The 25,582-nt window shown below is 40.1% G+C and overlaps 1 protein-coding gene across 1 annotated transcript in view; it reads left to right on the forward strand.

The window, feature by feature from the left end:
- Window positions 1–25,582, forward strand: part of GNS (glucosamine (N-acetyl)-6-sulfatase) — a 56,653-nt gene that overhangs the window by 6,166 nt on the left and 24,905 nt on the right. Inside the window, exons 3-10 of the mRNA XM_025926702.2 lie at window positions 2,454–2,660; window positions 6,050–6,115; window positions 6,585–6,683; window positions 8,337–8,504; window positions 10,354–10,436; window positions 11,690–11,808; window positions 14,151–14,254; window positions 20,899–21,000. Coding sequence (XP_025782487.1) covers window positions 2,454–2,660; window positions 6,050–6,115; window positions 6,585–6,683; window positions 8,337–8,504; window positions 10,354–10,436; window positions 11,690–11,808; window positions 14,151–14,254; window positions 20,899–21,000 — 948 coding nt within the window. The remainder of the gene's footprint in view (window positions 1–2,453; window positions 2,661–6,049; window positions 6,116–6,584; window positions 6,684–8,336; window positions 8,505–10,353; window positions 10,437–11,689; window positions 11,809–14,150; window positions 14,255–20,898; window positions 21,001–25,582) is intronic.

Genomic DNA, 25,582 nt, shown 5'->3' on the forward strand with positions numbered 1-25,582 from the left:
TTTTTTTCCTACTTAGATGCCTGATTTAAAGGAAGAACCTTATTTAATGTGATTTAAGTTCTTTTAATTGAAGCATCACTTTTTACTAATTGAACGTTAATTGTAGATATTGTCTGAGCCAGTTTGCTCTATAGCTCAGAACTAGAGAATTTTGTTTCAAAACGTCATTGTTGGAGGTTCGAAAATGGATGTTAGGAGTCATGTAACATTCATGCTATGTGAATTGCCTTGTGGTAAATGCTTGCAGGCCATGTTACAAAAGTCCAGTTAACCCTGATAGTCAAATCTGAGAAAGATAATAGCAACCAAACAAAACTGACATCTGTGTGTGTATGTATATTCACGTATGTGTGTACGTGAGGTACAAATATATACGTGTGTATAAAGACGGATGTAAAAATCCGTAATAAAATACTAACAAAATTCAGGAACCATGCACATAACCCAGTAAGTAGTAGTCTAGCTTAGCAGGAAATCCATTAAACACCAGCACAGTGTTGTGCTTAAGAGCACAGAGCCTGGAGCTGGATCACCTAGTTTGAATGCCATCTCTACCTCTTTTCTACCTGTGTGACCTTGGGCAGGTTTCTGGCCCTTGGTCTCCCCACTTGTAAATGGGAGTACTAAATCCTATGTCAAGGTCTTTGTGATGTTAAATTAATTGGTACATGTAACACAAGCACTTGACTCCTAGTACTACATAATGGTGGTTATTATACTGTCCAACAAGATCAGTAGTTGAAAAATGAAAAATGTGATGTTCATGTTAATAGATGCTTGAGAGTCCTCCGAAATTTAGCATCCTTTCCTGGTAGTTTATTATGCTGATAAAAGTGCATCCTTACTGTGATGAGTATTTCAAACAAATAGCATACCACACCTTACAGCTGAGGTGAAAGACTCAGAGCATTGCTGTTAGGAACGAGACAAGGGCATAATACTTGTCACTGAATGCTTTTCTGAACTGTCTGGTCATTGGTATCTTGTGGAATTAGTTGGAAGACTGGAAAAGACAAAATTATTATTTCCACTTCTTTGGATTTTTTACCTAGAAAACACGGAACTGTTGGAAAACTTTTTAAGTTAATTGAGTTTGGTAAAATAGAAATGAAAAAACAAAAATAACTTTCTTCTGTATAACCAGTTAGAGAAGTACTGGGGAGGAGAGAGAAAAGATCCCATTCATATAGCAGACTCTAGGAATAGCTGTTGGTGGCCAGTAATAGTTAAGACCTGTATAAATAAAGGTACAGAACTTCATGAGTGGTATAATAAAAATCTTTAATATGTAGATACACCCATCATTTTCTGTGGGAAGACACAAGATTAATTTATTCTGATCAGAATCCCAACAAGATTTTTTTTAGGCTGAATAAAGGGATTTCAGATTTATCTGGAAGTATAAGTAGGTTAGAACAATCAAGATAATTTCTTAAAGGAAGAAATTGCTCTTCCAGATAATAAAATGAAATATGAAGATACAGTAAACAGTGTGACATTGGCCAAAAAATAGGTCAGCAAACAAAAATGGGAAAGGAATCCAAGGGTTGCCAATGTAAAGATTACAGAAGTCAAATATCTAACAAAATTAAAAGGCAAAAGTAAAAAATGGCAAGTATGTATTTGTAATGTGACTGAATCCTTCCTCAACTCAAATTTTATGTAACAAGAAGCTCATGCCCCAGGAGGAAAAAAATGTGCAAAGCTCGTGAACAAATCATTCACGTAAACATAATTGGTCAGTATGCATGTGGAGAATGTTCATCCTCACCAGTACTTAAAAATGCCAAATCCAATTTGAAAGGCCAAAGAAATGCTGAGTATTTAAAAGAGATAATATGTAATTTTGGCAAGGGTGTGCTTGAATGAGCATTCCTTCCCTGCTGGTGCGAGTATAGGCTAGTATTACTCTCTGTAAAGTGGCTTGGTGATGTGTACTAAGACCTATACAAATATCGGGTAGAATGGGCTAAATGTATTGATGATAGGTGCTAACAGAAATACAATTAGAGCAGAAAAACTATGTCCAGTGTCTTAAGTGACACAGGAAATGTATAAAACTACAGATTATCCTGAAAACTGAACCTGTGCCTCTCAGCTACATTAGGTTCAAGTGATACTCTTTATCTTCGTTAAGACCCGGTGCCTACCTTGTAAATATTTCTTTGGCAGATGAGATTAGAATCACTGTTATTCTGCAGCAAGAATCCAACTGCAAAAGAAATCTGTTCTCTTGGTTTGTTTTATCTGATTTATTGTCTCCATTATGTGACTTAAAGCAGCTCTGAAGTGTGTCATGTGTTTAAAAAAACAAAAACAAAAAAACCTCTATTCCATGGGAAACTAGAAATTCAAAGTTAGAGTATTGAACAGCTTTCTTTATCCTGTTTAGAAATGCTAAGAAATCCATCTTTCTTGTGTAACTGGGTTTTTTGCTTCTGTTCCCTTTGTAGTATGTGCCAAGTGCTCTTTGCTGCCCAAGCAGAGCCAGTATCTTGACGGGGAAGTATCCACATAATCATCACGTTGTTAACAACACTTTAGAGGGAAACTGCAGTAGTAAGTCTTGGCAGAAGATCCAAGAACCAAATACTTTCCCAGCAATTCTCAGATCAGTGTGTGGTTATCAGACCTTTTTCGCAGGGAAGTACTTAAATGAGGTATGTTAAATGATCTAGTTATTCCTTAAAAAAAAAAAAAAGCCTTACAAATGTGAATTAATGTAATGCATGTTGTTTTTCAATTAATATCCATTTGAGTCATGTTAAAATGTTCTTGGTAGATGTTTTCTCCTAATCTTCCCATTAAACAAGAATTTACTTACATGAACATATTTGCATGATTTGGGTACTATAGTTATTCTTCCTTTTTTTTTTTTTTTTTTAAGTTTATTTATTTTCAGAGAGAGAGCAGGGGAGGGGCAGAGAGAGAGGGAGAGAGAGAGAATCCCAAGCAGGCTCTGCCCTGCCAGTGCAGAGCCCAATGCAGGGCTTGAACCCACGAACATGAGATCATGACCTGAGATGAAATCAAGAGTTGGAGGCTTAACCGACTGAGCCACCCAGGTGCCCCAGTAATTCTTCCTTTAAGTAGCCTGATAGCATTTATTTAAAAATGGTCCTATGACTGCTGCTGTCTGATGCATCTGCCCCTTTTTCTTTAAGAATTTTGCTTGTCATGTGGCTGTTTGTCATTTTTGTTTACATTTCCCCCTTTATCAAGATCAAAGTGAAGAATTCCTTTTCCAAAGGAAAAAATTCCTTCTACCATCTTTCCTGCATCGTAACAACTTAAGACAACCCATGTCCTAACCTGAAAAAAAATGGGAACAATATGTGGAGAGATCAGTAATGAAGGGAAAGCACTCAGAGCCTGGGATATTCAGGCCATTAAAGCATATGACTATGTGGTTGATATGCTGGCCTCTCGTGCGCCTGGATGGAGAGATACCCCTTATAGCCTGCCAAGGCCAGATTTCATGGCCCCCACATTTACCACATTGGCCTTCGCTTTTAGAGTTCAAATTTAAAGGAATTATAGTTTGAGTGTTTGGGTTGTCTCTTCTAGTAAAACTAGAAGAGGGGATGCAGGACAAAGCAAAGATGTGTATTTTCTTATACACTTTATCCATGGTTGCTGGAGATCCTAATATCTTATCTGAATTTTCTGTTCATTCTTTCCCTCCCTACAGTAATTTAGAGAACTTACAACCTTGTGAGTTTGAAAGAAGAGTCTATTTAAAAAGAATCATGATAAATAAGTACAGATACTAGGTTATCGAGATAAGGATGTGGAACATAAACAGAACATGTACTACTTTGCATATCAAAGAGCATATAATGTATATAAAATTAGGAGAAATTCACTAAAATATGAAGATCTCTTAGGGCGCCTGGGTGGCTCAGTCAGTGAAGCGTCTGACTCTTGGTTTTGGCTCAGGTCATGATCTCACAGGTCGTGGGATTGAGTCCCCAGTGCAGAGCCTGCTTGGGATATTCTCTCTCTCTCAAAATAAATAAATAAACATTTTTTTAAAAAATATGAAGATTTCTCAAGGATTCTTCCTTAAATGTAAGGCAGTAGTAAACCTTGTCAAGGAAAAAAGGGATGATTCTATGGTTATTTTTTCATCTCTTCAAATAAGTTGAGCTCCAAAAGTAGATTTCATCATCAGCACAAGTTGTAGGCTGAGAGTTCATAATATTATTTTGGCCTTGTGAGCCACAAGGTTAGTTGGAGTATTCAGTCTATGCCATCAGTAGCTCAGGAAATGAACCCTGTGGTGTAAGCCACGTGGACTTTTTCTGGAAAGGGCCAGAAGTAAATATTTTAGGCTCTGCAGGCCATGTCTTTTTTGTGATGACAGAATTCTCTGCCCCCACTCCCCATCCCCTTACCTATGGGGGATATTTTCCCGACCCCCGATGGATGCCTGAAACTATGGATAGTACTGAACCTTATATATACTATGTTTTTACCTGTACATATGTACCTGTGATAAAGTGTCGTTTATAAATTAGGCACAGTAACAGATTAATAACGGCTAATAAAAGAACAGTTATAGCAATATAATGCAATAAAAGTTATGTGAATATGGTCTCTCTCAAAATATCTCATTGCACTGTACTTTTCTGGGATGATGTGAGATGATAAAATACTACGTGATGAGATGAAATGAGGTGAATGACGTAGGCATTGTGACATAGTGTAAGGGGGGACTTCTGTATTTGACTCTGCTGTTGTAGCATGAAAGCAACCATACACATTATAAAAATCAACAGTGAGTGCAGCTGTGTTCCAATAAAAGTTCATTATCACTGACATTTCAATTTCATGTAACTGTCACATGTCACAAAATACTCTATTGTTTTCGTATTTTTTTAATGTTTGTTTATTTTTGACAGGGTATGAGTGGGGGGAGGGGCAGAGAGAGAGGGAGACACAGAATCTGAAGCAGGCTCCAGGCTCTGAGCTGTCAGCACAGAGCCCGATGCGGGGCTCGAACTCACGGACCGTGAGATCATGACCTGAGCCGAAGTCGGACGTTCAATCGACTGAGCCACCCAGGCGCCCCTGTTTTTGTATTTTAAAGTTGTTTTTTTTTTTTCTAAATGTTTATTTATACTTGAGACAGAGCAGAGAGAGAGGAAGACAGAATCCAAATCAGGCTCCAAACTGTCAGCATGGAGCCTGGCATGGGCTTGAACTCATGAACGGTGAGATCGTGACCCAAGCCAAAGTTGGACACTTAACGTGCTGAGCCACTCAGGTGCCCTTGTTTTTGCATTTTTTAATGGTTGGGAAAAAACTCCCAGCTTGCTGATCATATAAAACAGTTGGCAGGTTAGATTTGACCTAGTGGCCATTAGTTTGCAAACTCCTTCTTCAGAAATTCCTAGGATTATATTCTTTACTTTTTGACTGGTTTATGTGTTTGGGAAAATTGAGCATCTACCATGTTTCAGTTTTTATGTTTATTCATTTTTGAGAGATACAGTCGAGCAGGGGAGCAGCACAGAGAGGGAGACATGGAATCTGAAACAGGCTCCGGGCTCTGAGCTGTCAGCTCAGAGCCTGAGCCTGATGCCGAGCTCGAACTCCCAAACCGTGAGATCATGACCTGAGCTGCAGTCGGATGCTTAATTGACTGAGCCATCCAGGCACCCCACATCTATCATGTTTCAGGCACTGATCTAAAAAGATTTCTAGGAGCGCCTGGGTGGCTCAGTTAAGTGGCTGACTTTGGCTCATGTCATGACCTCACAGTTAGTGAATTCAAGCCCCGTATCAGGCTCTGCACTGACAGCACGGAGCCTGGAGCCTGTTTCGGATTCTGTGTCTTCCTCTTTCTCTGTGTCCCTCTCCCACTGGTGCATACTTGCTTGCTCTGTCTCTAGTATATAAATAAACGTTTAAAAAAATTAATAAAATTAAATGTGCCCAATCTTTAAAAAAATTAAAATAGAGTAAAAAGATTCTAAAAGTTTCCTTTCTTTCTGATCTGGTCATGTCTAAGGATTTCTGATGCCCCACTTGTCTTGCTTTTCAGTATGGAGCCCCAGATGCAGGTGGACTAGAGCATGTTCCTCTGGGCTGGAGTTACTGGTACGCCTTGGTGAGTGATTACTGAAGTCATTGGCAATTACACGCAGCCCTACAGATATGAAATATATCTACTCTCTAATTTAGTTCTGATTTTTCACATAAATTGCTTTGTGTTTATGAGTAGCTATTTTATCTCCTTAAAACAAAGTCTGTTGATTTACAAGTCACTCCCTGCGGGATATTTTTCCTGCATCACACAGAGTTTAACTACATTTTGCTGTTCTACCTGACCTACTTGTGGCATTTTAAACTAGGACATGTTACTGAAACTGTGTTAGTAGTTCATAAACCTTCAAAGAATCCGATTCAGTATTGAGATAATGTAAAATCCGATTCAGTATTGACTTAATTGCCTTTTTTTTTTTTTTTTTTTTTTGATGTCCTATCACTAATTAAACAGTATAGGTTAGCCCAGCACGATTTTGACTTTTGTTTGGGGTGCTGACCTCGTAACAACTTTTACTTTCCTGTCTTAATAGGAAAAGAATTCTAAATACTATAATTATACCCTCTCTATCAATGGGAAGGCACGAAAGCATGGTGAAAACTACAGTGTGGACTACCTGACAGATGTTCTGGTGAGTTACTGAAGCCCTGTCCTTGCAGGTTTGTTTTACAAATGATCGAAGGCTCTGCCTAGGAAACCTTTGGGTTTGGTCATATTGAGTAATGTGAATGAATAATAACTTCTTTTAACTGCCAAGGAATATTTCCAACTGATTAAAAACTCCTGAGGGTATTTTTCTTTGCATATAAGCCAGGCTCAAAGCTAATGTTCCTGAAATTCCAGCAACAAATCCCTTTTCCAAAGGCTAATCTCTAAGACTATAGAGATTACTTTGAAGAGGTTTTATTTTAGAGGTTTTTACTCTTGACCCCCGTTTCACTCACCAGCTATGAGATGGCAGCTTCACCATGAGGGTGGGGAGATAGGGATTGGGAGTTCTTAAGGCATTGTGTATTAATATATCAAAATTACTGAAACTGGGTGAATTTAGGACTTTCCTTTCCTATCCAAGGTGTTTCTAATGATACCCCTCCATAGAGTATTCATTCAGCAAATATTTGAGACCCCAGCATAACATGTGTTCAGTAGATGAAGCAGAGTCCCTCTTGGTGACCCGTTAGAGAAATAAGGCAGGTATGGGGGTTACTTAGATAACACTGACAGAGGTGAGATTGAGCTGTGCAGATCAGGAGAGAGGTTGCCGCAGACAGAGGGAACAACAAGTGTGAGGGCCCTGAGGCAGGAGTATGCTTGGCATGTTGGAGAAACCACAGGCTTCTGACAGGGCTCAAGCAGGTGGGTAGGATGGTAAAAGGAAATCGATGCAGTCAAGTATCCTTTGACTTTAGTGATGGGGATAAATGAAAACATAACAACCAGAACAATTTTTTTTTTTTAAGTTTATTATTTTGAGAGAGAGAGCGAGAGAGCAGGGGAGGAGCAGAGTGAGAAGGAGAGAGAGAATCGCAAGCAAGGTCTGTGCTGTCAGTGCAGAGCTCAATGCGGGGCTCAAACTCACGAACCGTGAGATCGTGACCTGAGCTGAAGTCCAGAGTTGGATGCCTAACCGACTAAGCCAGGCACCCCTCAACTAGAACAATTAAAAGCATAACATGTATGTGAGATGTTTTCAGTTTCGTGATGTATCTCCAGATGAGCAAATGAAAAATATAAGTCAACATAAATTAAAAACCTGGTGTTTGTATTTGGATTTAATGTTGTTCATACAGCTTAGCTGCTTTCACTGGCATAACTTACGATATCTACGCTCTGTGTATTTTGTATAAGATTAAGGTAACTTGATCCACCTGTCCCACTGTTGTGAATTAGGTTGACTCTTTTTGTATTCTTCAAGGTATCAAAGGAACACTCTAAGCTGTTTTAATATAAGCTAATACTTGAATGGCCAAAGTACTATTTCTTTTCTTATGGGAAGCATAACAATCTTTAGATCATGTAAAATCATTAGGACCTTCATTCCTTTCTTAGGATGGTATATCTTTACATTTTTTGAATAAGTATTGCCTGAAACCCAAATATTTGTTCTAACAACACACTTGTAAGTAACTGTGACATAGGTTATGTTTCGATTAAGATTGTTAAAATTCTTAAGATTGCTTAAAAGTGACTATGACCGTATACTTCCTGTTTACCTGAGAACAAGCATCTCTCAGGTCCTCAACTGTTGGATAGGGTCGATGATGATGGATTTTATGTATCTCAGGCTAATATCTCTTTGGGCTTCCTGGACTACAAATCCAACTCTGAGCCATTCTTCATGATGATCTCCACACCAGCACCACACTCGCCTTGGACAGCCGCACCTCAGTACCAGAAGACCTTCCAGAATGTCTTTGCACCAAGAAATAAGAACTTCAACATCCATGGAACGGTAGCTTCCCCCAATGCTTGAATTAAACCATACTCGATATAAGTAACTTGTCAGGGAGCCATTGAGCCAGTAGTCAGTTTTCCTTCCAGGTCTTTTAAAGGTAACTGTACCTGTCTCAAGTACAAGAGATAGTGTAAACTTACTTCTGAAGTACGGATAAGCTTCCTGCCGCATATGCAGTTAGCAGCTGGAGCGTGTACAGGGAATATTAAAGAAATGCCATCTTTCCTGACTACAGGCTCTCTTGATAATTTTTTTTTTTAATTTTTTTTTTTTAATATTTATTTTTGAGAGACAGAGATAGAGCATGAGCAGTGGGGGAGCAGAGAGAGGGAGGGAGACACAGAATATGAAGCAAGCTCCAGGCTCTGGGCTGTCAGTACAGAGCCCGATGCGGGGCTCGAACTCCCCAACCGTGAGATCATGACCTAAGCCAAAGTCAGACACTTAACCAACCGAGCCACCTAGGCACCCCACTCTCCTGATGATTTCTGTGCTGGTTCTCCTCAGTGTCTGAGGCACATCCGTTGGGGCTGAGCTAGGTCTGCAGCAGCCTCCTATGGGTGGCCCTCACCAGGCCTGAGGCATGGGAAGGAGGGGGTGACTTAGTGCAGGATGATTGGAAGGGGAAGTTGAATGGAGAAATGAGCCAGAGCAGGGAATATAATTAAGGACCACAACCTAAATATTTGCTTTACATGCAGGATACTTATACATTCCTTGGCACAGGGGATAGGCAGTTCACTGATTCAGAGACAGAAGTGCTCAACTGCCTCCTGTGTGTTACCCAGAAATCTTCATTGTTTGTGAACCGGTAGACAGAATGAGTCTTAGAGTAGACTCAGCATTACCGTTTTCTAGCTAAGTGACCTGAACATGAGCAAGATGCTTCACTTCTGCTTTTCTGTCTAAAGTGGGACATGCTCATTCCTCATGCAGCTGCTATACGGATTAAAGAACCTAGAAATGAGTAGCATGTTGCCTGGCACATTGTAGGCAAATGCTTAAGTATGATTTTTAAAGCTGAGAGAACAGAGGTTTGAACTAGAGAGTCATTCTCAGACTGTTTCAAAAGCAGTTAATAGAAGTTCCCATGAGCAAGTAAGTTGAGGAATTTTAAATAGGTCACTCTTACAGGATTTCTCAGAGATATTCCTGTTCTAACATGAATTCCCAGCAGGACGATACACTGTATAGCATTTCTCAAACACGTTAACTAAGAACCTTTTGAGGATGGTAGTTTGGGAGATGGTGGCTTGGGACTTTATGAATAGGGAGGAGAGAATTAATGATGTATGGGAATGTTTTTGTTTTTTAGAACTGTGAGTGTTTTGTTTAAATGAGAAGAACCCTCTAGATTTGAGTTTGAAGTTTTAGGAAATTGCAATGATGAGATTTTTCCCAAGGCTCTAGGATGATCATCTTGGGTAGGAAAATAGAGGGTGATAGAATGATGGCTTATGAGGACAAAACTTAATGGAAGGTAAAGTTAATATTTACCCTTTTGGAGTTTGGGCAGTAGACCCAGAGCATAGACTTAAAGTTACAAATTCAGTCTCCTTTTAGCCAGTAGTTTCTCAGTATTTTTTTTACTAAATCTGTTTTAATGCTGCTAACAAGGAGTCCAGGCCTTCTCTCATTAGGGAGGTAGTAGGAAGAAGCTAAAGAACAAGTGATAATCTATAGGACGTGTTTTTACAAACACATGAGGCAGGGGAGAGGAAGTCTGAAGTTGCTTAAGTGTTCCTCTTTGCTGAAGTATAAAACGGTCCTTTTCATTATTAACTCTGGTAGTTTATTTGATTGTAGTAACTTGGTATTAACATTTTTTTTTTCTTTTAAATTTTAGAACAAGCACTGGTTAATTAGGCAAGCCAAGACCCCAATGACTAATTCTTCAATACAGTTTTTAGATAGTGCCTTTAGGAAAAGGTAAGAGCTGCTACTTTATCAGTCTGGATGGTCTTTGAGGACCTTTCCAAATCAGCCCATGAACAGGGGACTACACAACATGGTTATCTTTGAGATAAAGTCAGAAGGTAGACTTTATCTGGTTGATGGGAGAAACTTTGGTTGGGGGTCCACTGCCCCAGAAACGGACTGAGATTCCTTTACATTCAGGTGTATAGGAGATGGTCTTTGGACCCCAGGACTAACATAATTGCAAACTGGAGCCATTTGGTTAAAAAAAAAAAAAAAAAAAAAAAAATCCATTTGTTTGAAGAAACGGTCACTTTGTGAGAATCAGGCCCAATATTGGTATAAGACCCAAAGGCTTAGACTAGAGCAAAGTATTTTCTTTGCTATTTGGAATTTCAAGGAATTGCATTAAGTCAATTCTTAAAAATCAATTACACTTTTTTAAGATGTATTTGGATTATACCAGGGAATAGCAGACTTTTTCTATGAAGAGCCAGATAGTGAATATTGTAGCCTGGCAGGCCATACAGTTTTTATCAAAGTTGCCCAGCTTTGCTGTTGGAGCCCAGCTAGGCAATATGTGAATTAATGAGCATGACTGTGTTCTAATAAAACTTTATATAAAAACAATTTGTTGTTTAATGGATACAGAGTTTCAGATTTAGAAGATGAAAAGGTTCTGAAGATCTGTTTCACTGTGTGAATATACTTAATACTACTAATTGTATCCTTAAAATTTGTTAAGATGGTAAATTTTATGTCGTGTATTTTTTACCACAATTTAAAAACAAACAAAAACAGTGGGCAAACTGTGGCCCATCACCATGGTTTGCCAACCCCTAGTTTAGACCCTTAAACTTTGTTGTAGCATAGGTCTGTCTGAATTAATCTGTATTCATCAGTGCTGAATTGACAATTTTCTCTTCCAGTCGCTTCTGCTGTCATAACCAGTGATGATAAAGCTAACTGGTTATTAAAAGCTCCATTTATTTCTCTAGAAATCATTAAATTTGTAATGAACTAATTACATTCTGGAATTTTTTTTTCCCTTCTGGAATTTTCTAATTTGGAAATTAGAAAATTATCTCTGGTTTTTTCCAGTGAGGGGTTTGAGGAAAGGAAGTTTGGGATTTGAGCTTTTTAGGGGTGTGGTTTGGGGGCTTTGTATTGTTCTGTTTTGGACTTTGCTCCCGCTCTTTTGGCAAAATAGCATTCCCTCAGTCATTGTTTCTGAAGTCCCATTGTCACCTTCTGTTTACATCCAGGTGGCAGACTTTATTGTCAGTTGATGACCTTGTGGAGAAACTAGTCAAGAGATTGGAGTTCAATGGGGAACTTAACAACACGTACATCTTTTATACCTCAGACAATGGCTATCACACAGGTAAGGGGCAGGCTGGGGTATTCCTGTGACCTTGGTGAGGTGCCTTTCCTCTTTCACCCAGTCAGCAGCACTGGCAGGCAGCTCTGGTCTGTTACAGGGGTGCCCAAGCCTGGAGGGTGTTGTCCTCAGGACTCCTCTGCTTAGAGGCTCTTCTCATTAGCATGGAAAGACCAGGTTTCATTATTTGCTATTTCATATGCTAAATTACGTGATGTTCTAGGAGTTGGGAAAGGAGAGTGAGCTTGCTGGGTTAGAGGCAGGCTTTATGAAAGAGGTAGGAAACAGAACTAGATTTAGGGGCGCCTGGGTGGCTCAGTCGGTTAAGCGGCCGACTTCGGCTCAGGTCATGATCTCGCAGTCCGTGAGTTCGAGCCCCGCGTCGGGCTCTGGGCTGACAGCTCAGAGCCTGGAGCCTGTTTCAGATTCTGTGTCTCCCTCTCTCTGACCCTCCCCCGTTCATGCTCTGTCCCTCTCTGTCTCAAAAATAAATAAATGTTAAAAAAAAAAAAAATTTTTAAAGGGCAAGTAGACCTTAGAGAATACAGGCTTCAGAAATTTTACGAGGAAAGACCAAGATAAGGTTGTCTTGTGAAATTGTGAAAGAAGTTTTACTGATTTTGTGTGTGTGTGGTTTTATGTCTTGTCTTTTCAAAAGTGTATATGAGTCAGCCCTAGATCTGTGACTTTCCTTTTCTCCACTTGGATGTTCTTAAAAACCAATGGCTTCTTTTGCTACGTATAAATTTCACAAACTTCAAACTGCTAACCTGAGACTTGCTTGCATAGTAGCAGATTGATTAGGCATTTAATTTTTTTTTTAAGTTTATTTATTTTGAAAGAGAGAGAAAGCAGGAGGGGGTCGGGGGTCGGAGAGAATCCCAAGAATGCTCCTCGCTGTCAGCACAGAGCCCTTACTTGGGCTTGATTCCACAAACCGTGAGATTGTGACCTGAGCTGAGATGAAGAGTTGAATGCTTAACTGACTGAGCCACCCAGGTGCCCCTAGGCATTTAATGTTTTGTTGTGAATATTTTGGAGCACTCAAAGTAGAGAGTAGTAAAATAACCCTCATTATCCAGCTTCAATTTTTAGCTACATGTGACCAGTTTTTTTTTTTTTTTAATTTTTTTTTTTCAACGTTTTTATTTATTTTTGGGACAGAGAGAGACAGAGCACGAACGGGGGAGGGGCAGAGAGAGAGGGAGACACAGAATCGGAAACAGGCTCCAGGCTCCGAGCCATCAGCCCAGAGCCTGATGCGGGGCTCGAACTCACGGACCGCGAGATCGTGACCTGGCTGAAGTCGGACGCCTAACCGACTGCGCCACCCAGGCGCCCCAGTGACCAGTTTTTTAAATTCTTCTTACCTTCCCCTTGTTTTTCTTTTTTTAGCTTGGAAGGCTTTGGAAAAACTTCAGACATTGTGATTCTGTACATCAATAATTGTTTGTGTATCTGACTGGTCTGTTATGTATTGGGATGTAGACAAAGTCCACATGCTACCTGTATTTTTTGTGTGCCCTAAGGTTGTCGTTGCCACTAAATTCATTGGGGAAAAATGTTTTTTGTTCTTTAACATCTCACATTCTAGATCTGGCTAATTGAGGTCTTGTGATGCTTGTTTATCTTTAGTCAGCGTTTTCCATAGATTGGTAATTAGGTCTACCATCTTAATAGAAATTCACGTTTCCAGTGAGAATGCTTTCTTTGGTGATACTGACATGTACTTCCTGTTGCATCGCTTCATGAGGGTGTCTGCTTGGCCCACTTTAGCAAGGCTCCTAATTGATGGCTCATGTGGTATCAGCCTGAGCCTCTCTTATGAACCTTTTGTGATCGAAGCTTCCATTGATGATTGTTGCTTTAATCCATTCTCTCAAAAATTGCAAAGCGTTGACTTCCTAACTCTGTCCTTTTTGCATTTATTAATTGGAATTCCTTAGAGAAGAACTTCCTCACATCAGCTGTTTGGTATCTTGAAATTGATTGATTCAGGAAAGGCCGAATAAATGTTTTTGTTCCTTTATTTACAGTTTTTAGAGTAACCTCGTTCACTTGTGGTCAGGTTGAGTAACATACATAAATTATATTTGTTACAGTACTTTCCAGTCAGTCTTTTTGCTGAATATGTCCTATGTTAGACCAACGAGTCCCCTGAGACATTTGTTTAAAGATGAGCTCATTTCCTGCCTTGTAGTAATAAGAGACCTTAGCGATTGTAAACTTTCCATTAAAGTGCCATAAATAGTAGGACAAAGTTGTTTTCATTCTTACTATCAATTAAATGAATCAGTGACACATCTATCCTGGCTCCATCTTTACCCCATGTATTTTGTTTTCAGGACAGTTTTCTTTGCCAATAGACAAAAGACAGCTGTATGAGTTTGACATCAAAGTTCCACTGTTGGTTCGAGGACCTGGGATCAAACCAAATCAGACAAGCAAGGTAGGTGCCTGAAAAAATGATGGTGTTTGCAGGTAGCACTTGCCTAAGAAAAGAAGGTTATTTCTCTGGAGAAGAGCCTAATTAGATTTCTCCCGCTATGAGGAGGAAGTCTGATTGGCTTAAGATCTTTTAAGTGTATTTATAAGCCTTGGAAATAGTGATTTCTTTTTTTATTTTCTGGCCACCTTCCATTAACTGTATTCCCCCCACCCCCATATATACACATCATATCAGATAAATAACTTTTATTTGTCCTTCAAGACGTAAATCTTTTTTTTTAATGTTTGTTTATTTTTGAGAGAGAGAGAGAGCAGGGGAGGGGCAGAGAGAGAGAGACACAGAATCCAAAGCAGGCTCCAGGCTCCAAGCTGTCAGCACAGAGCCTGATGCAGGGCTCAAACTCATGAACCGTGAAATCACGACCTGAGCTGAAGTCACATGTTTAACCGACTGAGCCACCCAGGCACCCCTGCAAGACTGTAAATCTCTACCTTGTCCTAGAACAGTGACTCTCCCATGCAGTGCTCCTCAAAATCACTCTCTGAAATTGTGAAAGGTTCAACATCCACAATGGTTCTAATGGACTCACTTGGATGGAACAGAGACCCAGCCTCTGTTTTTTTTTTCTTCAGTTCACAGATGATTCCGAGAGGCATCCCGGTTTGGGGCCTACTACCCTGTAGATCAGAACTCCTCAGGCAGATTTCCCCTGGGGACCTTGTTAAAATGCAGGTTCTGACTCTGCATTTCAGACTTCCCAGCCGATGTCTGCTGCTGATCTGTCCTCACTTTGAGTAGAACATTCTAGAAAGCCTGTCTTGGGAGGATTTCGTTCCTCTCTCTGTGGGACTTTTCCTTGCTAATGTGTTTCTGCTTTATTGATTCTCCTAGAACTGTCATAATGTACCACTTTCTTTTGTTGCCATTTCCATTTGGTTTCATTGTCTTTTTCCAAACTCGGTACCTAATACTGAGGCACTTTGTTCCTAGATCCAAAACACTTTGTAGGCACCCTGATTCAAAACACTTTGGTCTAACGCTTGGGAGATAAGAATTGATAAGCTCTACCAGTTATGTCTTTTGTTCCCTGATAACAGCTCTGTGAGGCAAAAGGAAATGAGCAAATACATCGTTTAAGCTAAGTTTGGAAAGTGGGCCAGACTTTCTGGGTATACTAGATACTTGAGTTTAATTTGGAGGTTTAATGTTTACTTTGTTTAAATGTCTGTAATTCACTTATTTCCTTTTGTAATGCTCAGATGGAATTCTGTTGAAATTCGTTCAGAAAGGTAAAATGGCCTTCATAATTTCCTTTGGAGTTTTCTTTTTCTCCTAAGACCTATAATCCTAAAGCCAGCCACTTCCCAGTACAAATTCAGTTCCCTATGCATGGGCCTTTTTTCAAAGGAGATAGGCGAGTTTGGAGGACCATTAAATCTTAAAAAGCATTTTATTGATCTCGATGTTGGGAGTTGATTCAGGGACATGTCTGCAGCTGTGTACATTTCTAAGGAGCAGGGCTACTGGGGCCACTTCTTTTTTTTTTTTTTTTTTTTTTAATTTTTTTTTTTTCAACGTTTATTTATTTTTGGGACAGAGAGAGACAGAGCATGAACGGGGGAGGGGCAGAGAGAGAGGGAGACACAGAATTGGAAACAGGCTCCAGGCTCTGAGCCATCAGCCCAGAGCCCGACGCAGGGCTCGAACTCACAGACCGCGAGATCGTGACCTGGCTGAAGTCGGACGCTTAACCGACTGCGCCACCCAGGCGCCCCTACTGGGGCCACTTCTAACCAGTGTGCGGAAGGAGGCTGAATGAGAACAAAGTGAAATGTAACAGCCAGCTGCCCATTGAACAAACCATTCCTTTTGTCTTCAAGTTAACAGTGGCAATGAGAAAAGTTCACCTTCTCTAAGCAGTCTAAATGAAACTTGGTTCTTAGAAAACCATTTCAATGATAACTATGATTTGTTGAATGCTTCATAGGTGACAGCTGTTATTCTAAGTGTATTAGCTGTACCGACTCATTTAACTTTCACAGCCTTATGAGAAATATAGCTATCCCCCTTTTACAGATGAGGAAATTGAGGTACAAAGTTAAATGGTTTGCCCAAGAAAATGTAGCTAAAAAGTATCACAGTCTGGCTCCAGAGTCTGTACTTAACCATTACAGTATAGCTCAGAAAATAAGTATCTTCTTGTGCCAGCAGCCTTGGATACACAGTACTGAGCAGTCAGGGAAGATCAGTCCTTAAGTCCCTGTGTGCAGGAGAACCAGATACTTTAGCTACACTTGTTAGTGAGAGCCTCTGACGCATTTGAGTAGAGACCTGAATGTTGAGAAGGATATAGTCCTGCAGAGATTTGTGGGAGGTCATTCTGAGCAGAACAATAAATGCGAAGGCACAGATATGAGAATGAGCTTGGCTTGTTCAGGGGACAGAATGTGGCAGTTGTACTGAATTACTTTCACTTCCTAAGTGAACCATCTCTCTGCCCTCCTCACCTTTGTATGGCTGATTGCTCCTTCTGTTTGGAATGCCCCTCTTGAGCCCCTTCCACCTCACTAATTGTCCTTTAGAGCTTCAGTTTTGGACTCCTGTCTGGAAAGTCTCTACAGACCCCTGTCCCCACTTGGGGTAGGTGTTCTTCCCATGTTCTTAGCTGGTCTCACACTTACCACACCCTACTGAGTTTGTCTTTTATGTGGGGAGTTCCTAGAAGAGAAGCACTGTCTAAGCTTAGACTACCCAGCCCTTACACACACTGGGGGACATCCTTGTTGCTTGAATGGTTAATTAATTACCAAGGTCACATAGTAAGTGGCAGAACCAGGACTGAAAATTAAGTGTGTGGTTAAAATCCGTGTGTGTGTGTGTGTGTGTGTGTGTGTGTGTGTGTGTCTTGCACTGCTGTGCTGACAGATGTAGTTGGAGACGTGTGAAATGCTCAGCTTCCACCGTGCACAAAGAATGTCAGAGATGGTGGGTAGTTCATCATGTGTTGACAACATAGTTGTCTCAGTGCCAGTTGTCCCGTGTGAGTGGCACAGGGTTTTGAGTTGGGCATAATACACTGAGCCTCCAGAAGCTGATGGCCAAAACAGGGCACGTTTGACCAGTGGGGCTTAGCTGTTGGGAGATCAGAAGCAGGTGGTATGTGTGAATGCCAAAGACTGGCTTATTGAGGTTTTCTCCCCTGGCTGGAAGTTAATCTAGCTTTAGATTTGGTGGTAGAAATTCTTCAAAAGGGTTTTAAGCTAGAAAAAGGTTAGCAGGAAAAAAATGACCAGCATGATCCAGGGGAAATAGAACTGAACTGGGAGTCAAGAAGACAACATAATGGCTTTAAGACTGGACAGAATAAGCCTTGTTTCCCTTTTAAAACAGATATGTTTTAAATGTCTGTTTGGAAATCCGATGTATCCTCCTGAGAACCCTCTTATTTTTTTTCTTTCAGTAATTCTGTAGCACTGTCATTTTTTTTAGAGCTAAAAAAAATAAGCAGCTGCAAGGCATGATATCCCTTGATTTCATGCCCCAGAATTTTCTCAGAGCTTTTACTTGATCAGAATGTCTGTATACTTCAAACCTAAGAATATTACCAAACAGTGAGGCTGTGATTTATGAAATAATTTACTTTTGGTCTTGTCAGTGCTTTTTTGGTTTCAATCCATAAATGAATCTTTATACTTATAAAAGCAGTACCATTTTAGGAACTTGAATGCTAATGTTTCTAGAAGTCATTATGATCATGGGTCCATAGCGTCCATTCTAATTTTTATTTGTAAAAACCAGAGCTAGGTGTAATTCTGTTAAATTCTTTACTCCTCCCATTTCCACTAGAAGTCTACCATCTCCTGACATAGTATGCTAATTTTGAGACTCTTTACCTCTTAGTCAAATAAAAGTCTAGAAGGTAATAGAATTTGTCCATTATTTTTATGAAAAATGTGATTATTGTAGATACCTAGGAACGGAGAGTCCTGGGATGGTGTTTATGGCACTTGGGCCGAATCTTAGGGACTCTTGATTTGTACTGAAACCTAAAAGACCTGTCTCCCCTAGAGCAGACTCACTCGAGAGAGGCCCCGCACCCCCAGTTCATACAGCTGATGGTTCTTGAGGCAATTGCTGGTGAAACAGGCAGTCACCATTTAAAAAAAATTTTTTGTTTAATGTTTATTTCTTAGAGACAGAGAGAGACAGAGCATGAGTGGGGAGGTGCACAGGCAGAGGGAGACACAGAATCTGAAGCAGGCTCCAGGCTCTGAGCTGTCAGCACAGAGCCTGACGTGGGGCTGGAACTCAACAGACTGCAAGATCATGACCTCAGCCAAAGTCGGACTCCCAACCGACTAAGCCACCCAGGCACCCCCAGGCAGTCACTATTTTATATCTCTACAGGCTTTATTATTTTGGTGTTTACTTTTTTTTTTGTTTTCTTATGAAACTGCCTTGGTCCTATTACTAATACCTGTGGAATTGGCTTTACGTCATTTATGTTTTAGACATGACTGAAGATCTTTTAGTCACGTGTCAGGGTCGTGTTGCCTTGATCTGATTCCGAAGGTAACATAGGTGCTGCTCTTTCCTGACACGATCTTTTCTGTATTCATACCGAGTCTTTTTGACTGTGTTCAGAGCGGTTCAGTCTGTCTGGGAGTCTTGGAATTAGGCAAGATATTTCTTACACTGGGGTCTTGTATAATCTCTAGAGACGTCATTTTTGTGGGTTTTTTCCCCAGTAACATACGGATTGCCTTTCCCGTGAGTGGCTTGCCACTGAATGGTAATTTCTGACAGCTGCAGCATTACACTAAATGATTCAGAGCCAAGATAAGCATTTTGGTCTGCCCTACAAGAGCCATCATAGCCACAGGAGAGCTGGCCCCTGGATATTGCCCTGAAGATGCTTTCTTGCCTTTCATGTCTGTACTTTTGGTTTTGGTTTTGTTTTTTGTTTTTTTTTTTTTTTTCAACGTTTATTTATTTTTGGGACAGAGAGAGACAGAGCATGAACGGGGGAGGGGCAGAGAGAGAGAGGGAGACACAGAATCGGAAACAGGCTCCAGGCTCTGAGCCATCAGCCCAGAGCCCGACGCGGGGCTCGAACTCACGGACCGTGAGATCGTGACCTGGCTGAAGTCGGACGCTTAACCGACTGCGCCACCCAGGCGCCCCTGGTTTTGTTTTTAAATTAAAAGTTCCTGACTTGGTAGGAATCCCCATTTGGCCTTTCCTAAGACGCTCTAAGTTTTCTCAACAATGTTGAAGACTTAATTTCCTTTGAGTAAATGGTAGCTTTTCCAGTTACGAGCTGTTGGCTTTGTTTCAGTTACTTCTCTTTCATTTTCTCATCTGTAAAATGGGGGAAATATACTGCATCCTACAGTTGTGGTGAGGATTAATTGAGGATAAACGGTAAATACTGGCACAGAATAGGTGCTCGATAAACATTAGTGCCCCTAGTTTCCATGGTGGATTGTCTTCACCATTCTAAAAGGTTTTCCTAGCCTGTGACTGAAGTGACTTCAGGTGTATGCTTAGGTCCTGTATAGGCCTACACTGTCCCCTACAGTAGCCACCAGCCACACGTACCTGTTAATGTCAAGTTAAATAAAATATATACAATGAATTTCCCCTTTTTTTTTTCACTTTAATGTGGTCACTAGACAATTTTAAATTGCATATGTGGTCCCATTGTATTAGACTCTTCTGGTTTAGGTCCTAACGAGGATTTGTGTACAGAAAGAAAATAGTCTAATAAACTAAAGGAATAAGGCAAGGTATAAATGCAGGACAATAACTTTAATTTCTAGAATGTTTATGTAGCACATTTAAGTTCTGTGCTCTTTAAGGAACCTTTTATCAGTGCACTGTTGGAATGTTTTCTGTGGTCTCCAGCCTATTGCAAACATTTTTTAGTATGTGTTAATCACTTTGAGAAACTATGAAAAGGGCTAATATCCTCCTTGGTAAAAAGTATTTAACTTTTGGGACACCTGGTTGGCTCAGTCGGTTGAGTGTCCCAACTCTTGATTTCGGTTCAGGTCATGATCCCAGGGTTGTGAGATTGAGTCCCATGTCAGGCTCAGGACCCCCATTCCTGCTCCCTCTCCTCCTCCCCCTCCCCTTCTGCCCCTCTTCCCCACTCGTGCGTGCTCTGTTTTTCTAAAAATAAAAAAATAAATTTAAAAAGCATTTAACATTTGAGACTTTTAAAAATGTCAGGAGTTCATTTGAAGTCAAATTTAGTGAACTATAGAAATAAGTTGTAAACACTTTGTATAAATTAATTAGCCCAACATTTTCTCATAATTCATCAGACTTCGGGCAGTCCCAGAGAAGTTTTGAAAAATGTTTTGATCAATAACAGTATAGGTTGAATAAATACATAACTTCCCAGGGGCTTATATTACAAGTCTTATTAAACCTTTATGTGTTGTTGTTGTTTTTTAATTATTGTAGTTATGTTTGAATCAATGAGTCAGTAGACCTCAGTAAGTCTAGGCTATACAAAAATAATAATAGTAAATGCTGTTTGTCTTCTGGATGGGGTGGGGAACAGCTATATTACAGGTAAAAAAGAAAAATCAGACAAACTGTGTTCTAGATTGCTTCTTTTTTCCTCATTCTCATAGATGCTCGTTGCCAACATTGATTTGGGTCCTACTATTTTGGACATTGCTGGATATAACCCAAATAAGACACAGATGGATGGGATGTCTTTATTGCCCATTTTGGTGAGTATAAAGCCTTCAATCAGGCCTGAGCCAAGACTCTGAAATAAATTCCAGGGTGTATAAATTTAGACTTAAAAATTTAAATCTTAAACTACTAAATTTGGGGAACAAAATAGAATTTTTCTCTTCTCTATGGTGGGAAAGAGTTTTCTAAAAGACTGATTGGACCACATATAAAGAGTTCTGTATCCTCCCTTCCCTCCCCACTGCCCCAAAAAGAAACCATCATAAACAAAGTGAAGACAGGTGACAAACTGAGAAAATAGTTGCAACATACATGAAAAAGGGTACTTGGTCCTAATAGATGAGTTCTTAGAAAGCAGAGATTAATATCCCAGTAGAAAAGTGGGCAAAAGAAGTAACTTAACAACTCATGGAGAAATGAGAAATGGCCACAGTAAATGCAAAAACATTGCTCCAGTGCTCATCCAAGAAATGCTTAACCGAAGAAGGCCTTTATTGCCTACAGTACTGGCAAAGATTACAAAGATTTGTACCCAGTATTTTCAGAAGTCTGAGAAAATAAAAACTACTCAGATTGTGTTCACAGAAGTGTGATCTGTATGAGCTGTCAGGAGGCTAAAGGTCTTTAACAAGACCTTTCACTTCAGAATATACACATTAAGAGGCTCCTGGCTGGCTCAGTCAGTGGAGCGTGCGACTGTTGATCTTGGGGTTGTGAGTTCAAGCCCTGCGTTGTGTACAGAGATTACTTGAAAATAAAATCTTAAGGAAGAGAAATACATTAAGCAATTCCATCTGGGAATTTATTCTAAAGGAAACACACTTAACTCAAGAATATTTGAGCACCTCCCGTGTGTCTGGCACTGCACAGAGCTAAGGATCTGTGGAAGGATCAATATTAAGTTGGGAGGATCAGTATTAAAATGTGCTGCGGTTTACGGTGACTCATTATAGGTGACTCTTACTGGTCTGAACCTGTTACGACATATTATTAGGTAGTATATGCTTCATACGAGAGGACTCCTGTCACTCACATAAGTTACGAGATAGAAGAAATCCCCGTGAACTCACCGCCTCGTTTAATAAGGCAGGTATTCCCAGTGCTGGTGCATCCCCCTGTATGCCTCTCCCCATCCTGCCTACCTACCTTTGTATGCCCCGTGGGAGTGATCCTTTTCCTGAATTTCATGGTTACCATTCTCTGGATTTTAATTTTTTAGTAATGATGTACATATTCCTAAACGAAATACCTTAGTTTTGATATTGTTTTGCACTCTAAAAATTATGCCTTACTGAATGTAGTCTGGGACTTTTTTCAACTCAGCGTTGTTTCCAAACTGATACGTGTTGTTCACAGATGCCTAATTTCCATTGTATGAATGCATCACAACTTAATTACCTGTTTTGTCAGTGGATAAACCTTTCTGTTATGCTAGTTTTGTTTTAGGAACAGTGCTGTTAGAGCATTTTTATATATTTCTTCCAGTGAACATGTGTGTATATACCAAGGTATGGGAACTGCACATTGTTCTCTTCTACAGATATTACCAAGTTATTTTTATAAAGAGGTCATCAATTTACCTTCCCAGCAGCAACGTATGCGATTTCCCTTTGTTCTATATGAAACTGTCAGACAGCTTAATTTTTGCCAATCTAGTGGTTTAAAAAGACCAAAACTTTATTTGGTCCTACTATTGTGTGTGCATTTCTTTATTTATTAATGAGATGAATCATTTTAACAGCTTACTTGACTTAATTCATACAGTTTACTGAAGTTGACAGTTGAGTCATTTTTGGTATATTCAGAGTTGTACAGCCGTACCATAATCTAAATTTAGAACATTCTCACCATCCCAAAAAGAAACCCCAGATATATTAGCAGTCTCCCCCCACCTTCGCTCCCTCTCCCAGCACCAGGCAAACACTGATCTACTTTCTGTTGCTATAGATTTGTCAGTTGTGGCCATTTTGCATAAATAGAATCATATGTGGCCCCTGTGACTCGTTTCTTTTCCTGAGTATAATGCTTTCAGAAATCATGTCGTAGCATGTATCGGTATTTCATTCCTTTTTATTACCAGATAATATTCCGTTGTATGGATATGTCACATTTGTTAATCCATTCCTCAATTGATAGGTTTTCCCTTTTTGGCTACTGTGAATAGCGCAGCTGTGAACACTGTGTACAAGTTTTTGTGCAGACAGATGTTTTCAGGTCTCTTGGGTATATACCTATACCCCTGGGAGTAGAATTGCTCTTTCGTATGGTGACTTATGTTTAACTTATTGAGGAACTGCCGGACTATTTCTTAAGCAACTGCACCAACGGTGTATAAGGTTTCGAAATTTGCTGTATCCTTGCCAACACTTGCTGTTATCTTTTTATTACATCGTAGCGGGTGTGAAATGGTATCTCCTTGTGGTTTTGATGTGCACTTCCCTAACGACTGATGATGTTGAACATCTTGGCATGTGTTTATTGGACATCTGTGTCTTCTTTGGAGAAACGTCTGTTCAGATCTTTTGCCCATTTTTTAATTGAGTTTTTGATCAGTGAATCCTTTTTCATTTATGCTTTTTATGTTGCTTCCCTTGTGAAGTGCATCTTTTTGCCCGTGATGTCCTCCCTGTTTGTGACTTGTCCTTGCTCTACATTAAGATATGAGAACACAGGAGTTAAATGTATAAATCCTCTCTTTTATCGTTGGTGTTCTTTGTATCTTGTTTATAAAAAGGTTTCTGAACCTCGAGATCAAAAACAATTCTCCTAGGTTTTCTTAGAATAGTTTCATACTTCTCCCTCTTACACGGAAGTCTTTGGTGTGTCTAGAATTGGTTTTTCTGGCATGGTATGAGGAATTCAGTTTCATTTTTTTCTCTCTAAATACTCCGTTTTCTTTTCTGTTCCACACATGTGTCTTTCCTTGTACCAGTATCATTTTTGTCTTGTTATAAAGCTGTGTAATTAAATCTGTAAAGGCACACCTCTGTCATTGTCCTTGTGAGGATCTTAGCCACCTCTCATACAAACTTTAAAGACCACTTTTCAGATTAACTGAAAAAATTCATATTGGATTTTTGGTTGATTTGCTGAATCTATAGATCAGTAAAAGGAAAATTTACATCTTTTAATGTTCTCCATACAAACTTTATATGTCTCCTTTCTAGTTAGGAAAAAAACCACTTCACTATGGGGATGAAATTACTATGCAGTTGACCCTTGAATGAGTATGAATTGCGTGGGTCCACTTACATGCAGGTTTTATCCAGTAAACATTGGAAAATATTTTGGAGATTTGTGACAGTTTTTAAAAACTAGCAAATGAACTACGTAGCCTAAAAGTATTGAAAAAATAGAAAAGGTTAAATATGTCACACATGTATAATTTATATGTAGATACTATTTTATTACTTACTACCATAAAATATATACAAATCTATCATAAAAAGTTAACACTTATCAAAACTTACACAGGGGCGCCTGGGTGGCTCAGTCAGTTGGGCGTCCAACTTCGGCTCAGGTCATGATCTCACAGCTCATGAGTTCGAGCCCCACGTTGGGCCCTGTGCTGACAGCTCAGAGCCCAGAGCCTGCTTCAGATTCTGCATCTCCCTCTCTCTGCCCCTCCCCTGCTTGCATTCTCTCTCTCTCTCTCTCTCTCTCTCTCTCTCTCTCTCTCTCCCTCTCTCTCTCTCTCTCTCTCTCTCTCCCTCTCTCTCTCTCTCTCTCTCTCTCCCTCCCCCTCTCTCCCTCCCTCCCCCCTCTCTCCCTCCCCCTCCCCCTCCCTCTCCCCCTCTCTCCCCCTCTCCCTCTCCCCCTCCCCCTCTCTCCCCCTCTCCCTCTCCCTCTCCCCCTCCCCCTCTCTCCCTCCCTCCCCCTTCCCTCTCCCCCTCCCCCCTCCCTCTCCCCCTCTCCCCCTCTCCCTCTCTCCCTCCCCCTCTCTCCCTCCCTCCCCTCTCCCTCCGTCCCCCCTCTCAAAATTAAACGTTAAAAAAAAAACTTCCACAGAACATACATGACACCATTCGAGAGAAGTGTAAAAAAATTTAACAAGGCAGGATTAAATCATAAGTGCATAAAATTAACTGCAGTACATACTGTATTTTTGTATAATTTCCTAGCCACCTCCAGTTGTTGTTACAGTGAACTCAAGTGTCATGAGTATCTGCTTAAAATGCCATGTGGTGCTAATCATCTCTGCATGAACAGTTTGTCTCTCTAGTAAACGGGGTATGGTGGTAAATGATTTTGGTTCTCGTGTATTTTTCATTGCATTTAGTATAATACCATAAGCCTTGAATAACACCATGGGACTCTTACAAAGTGCCACCTGGGATGCTAGAAATGCTCCCAAGAAGCTGAGAAAAGTCATGACATTATAAGAAAAAGTTGAATTGCTGGATATGTACTGTAGATCAGGTCTGCCACTATAGTTGCTCACCATTTCAAGATAAATTAATCTAGCGTAAATACCACTATGGAAAAAAATAAAAAAGGAAATTCGTGAGGCCATTACTGCAGCCATGCCAGGAGGCATGAAAACTTGACACCTTTTGCAAAATACCTTTTTATCTGGTATTGAAAATAATAGCTTTTATGTGGGTACAGGATTGCTAT

Source organism: Puma concolor, chromosome B4, assembly GCF_028749965.1.
Source record: "Puma concolor isolate L17-30 chromosome B4, mPumCon1.1.hap2, whole genome shotgun sequence".
NCBI lineage: Eukaryota > Metazoa > Chordata > Mammalia > Carnivora > Felidae > Puma > Puma concolor.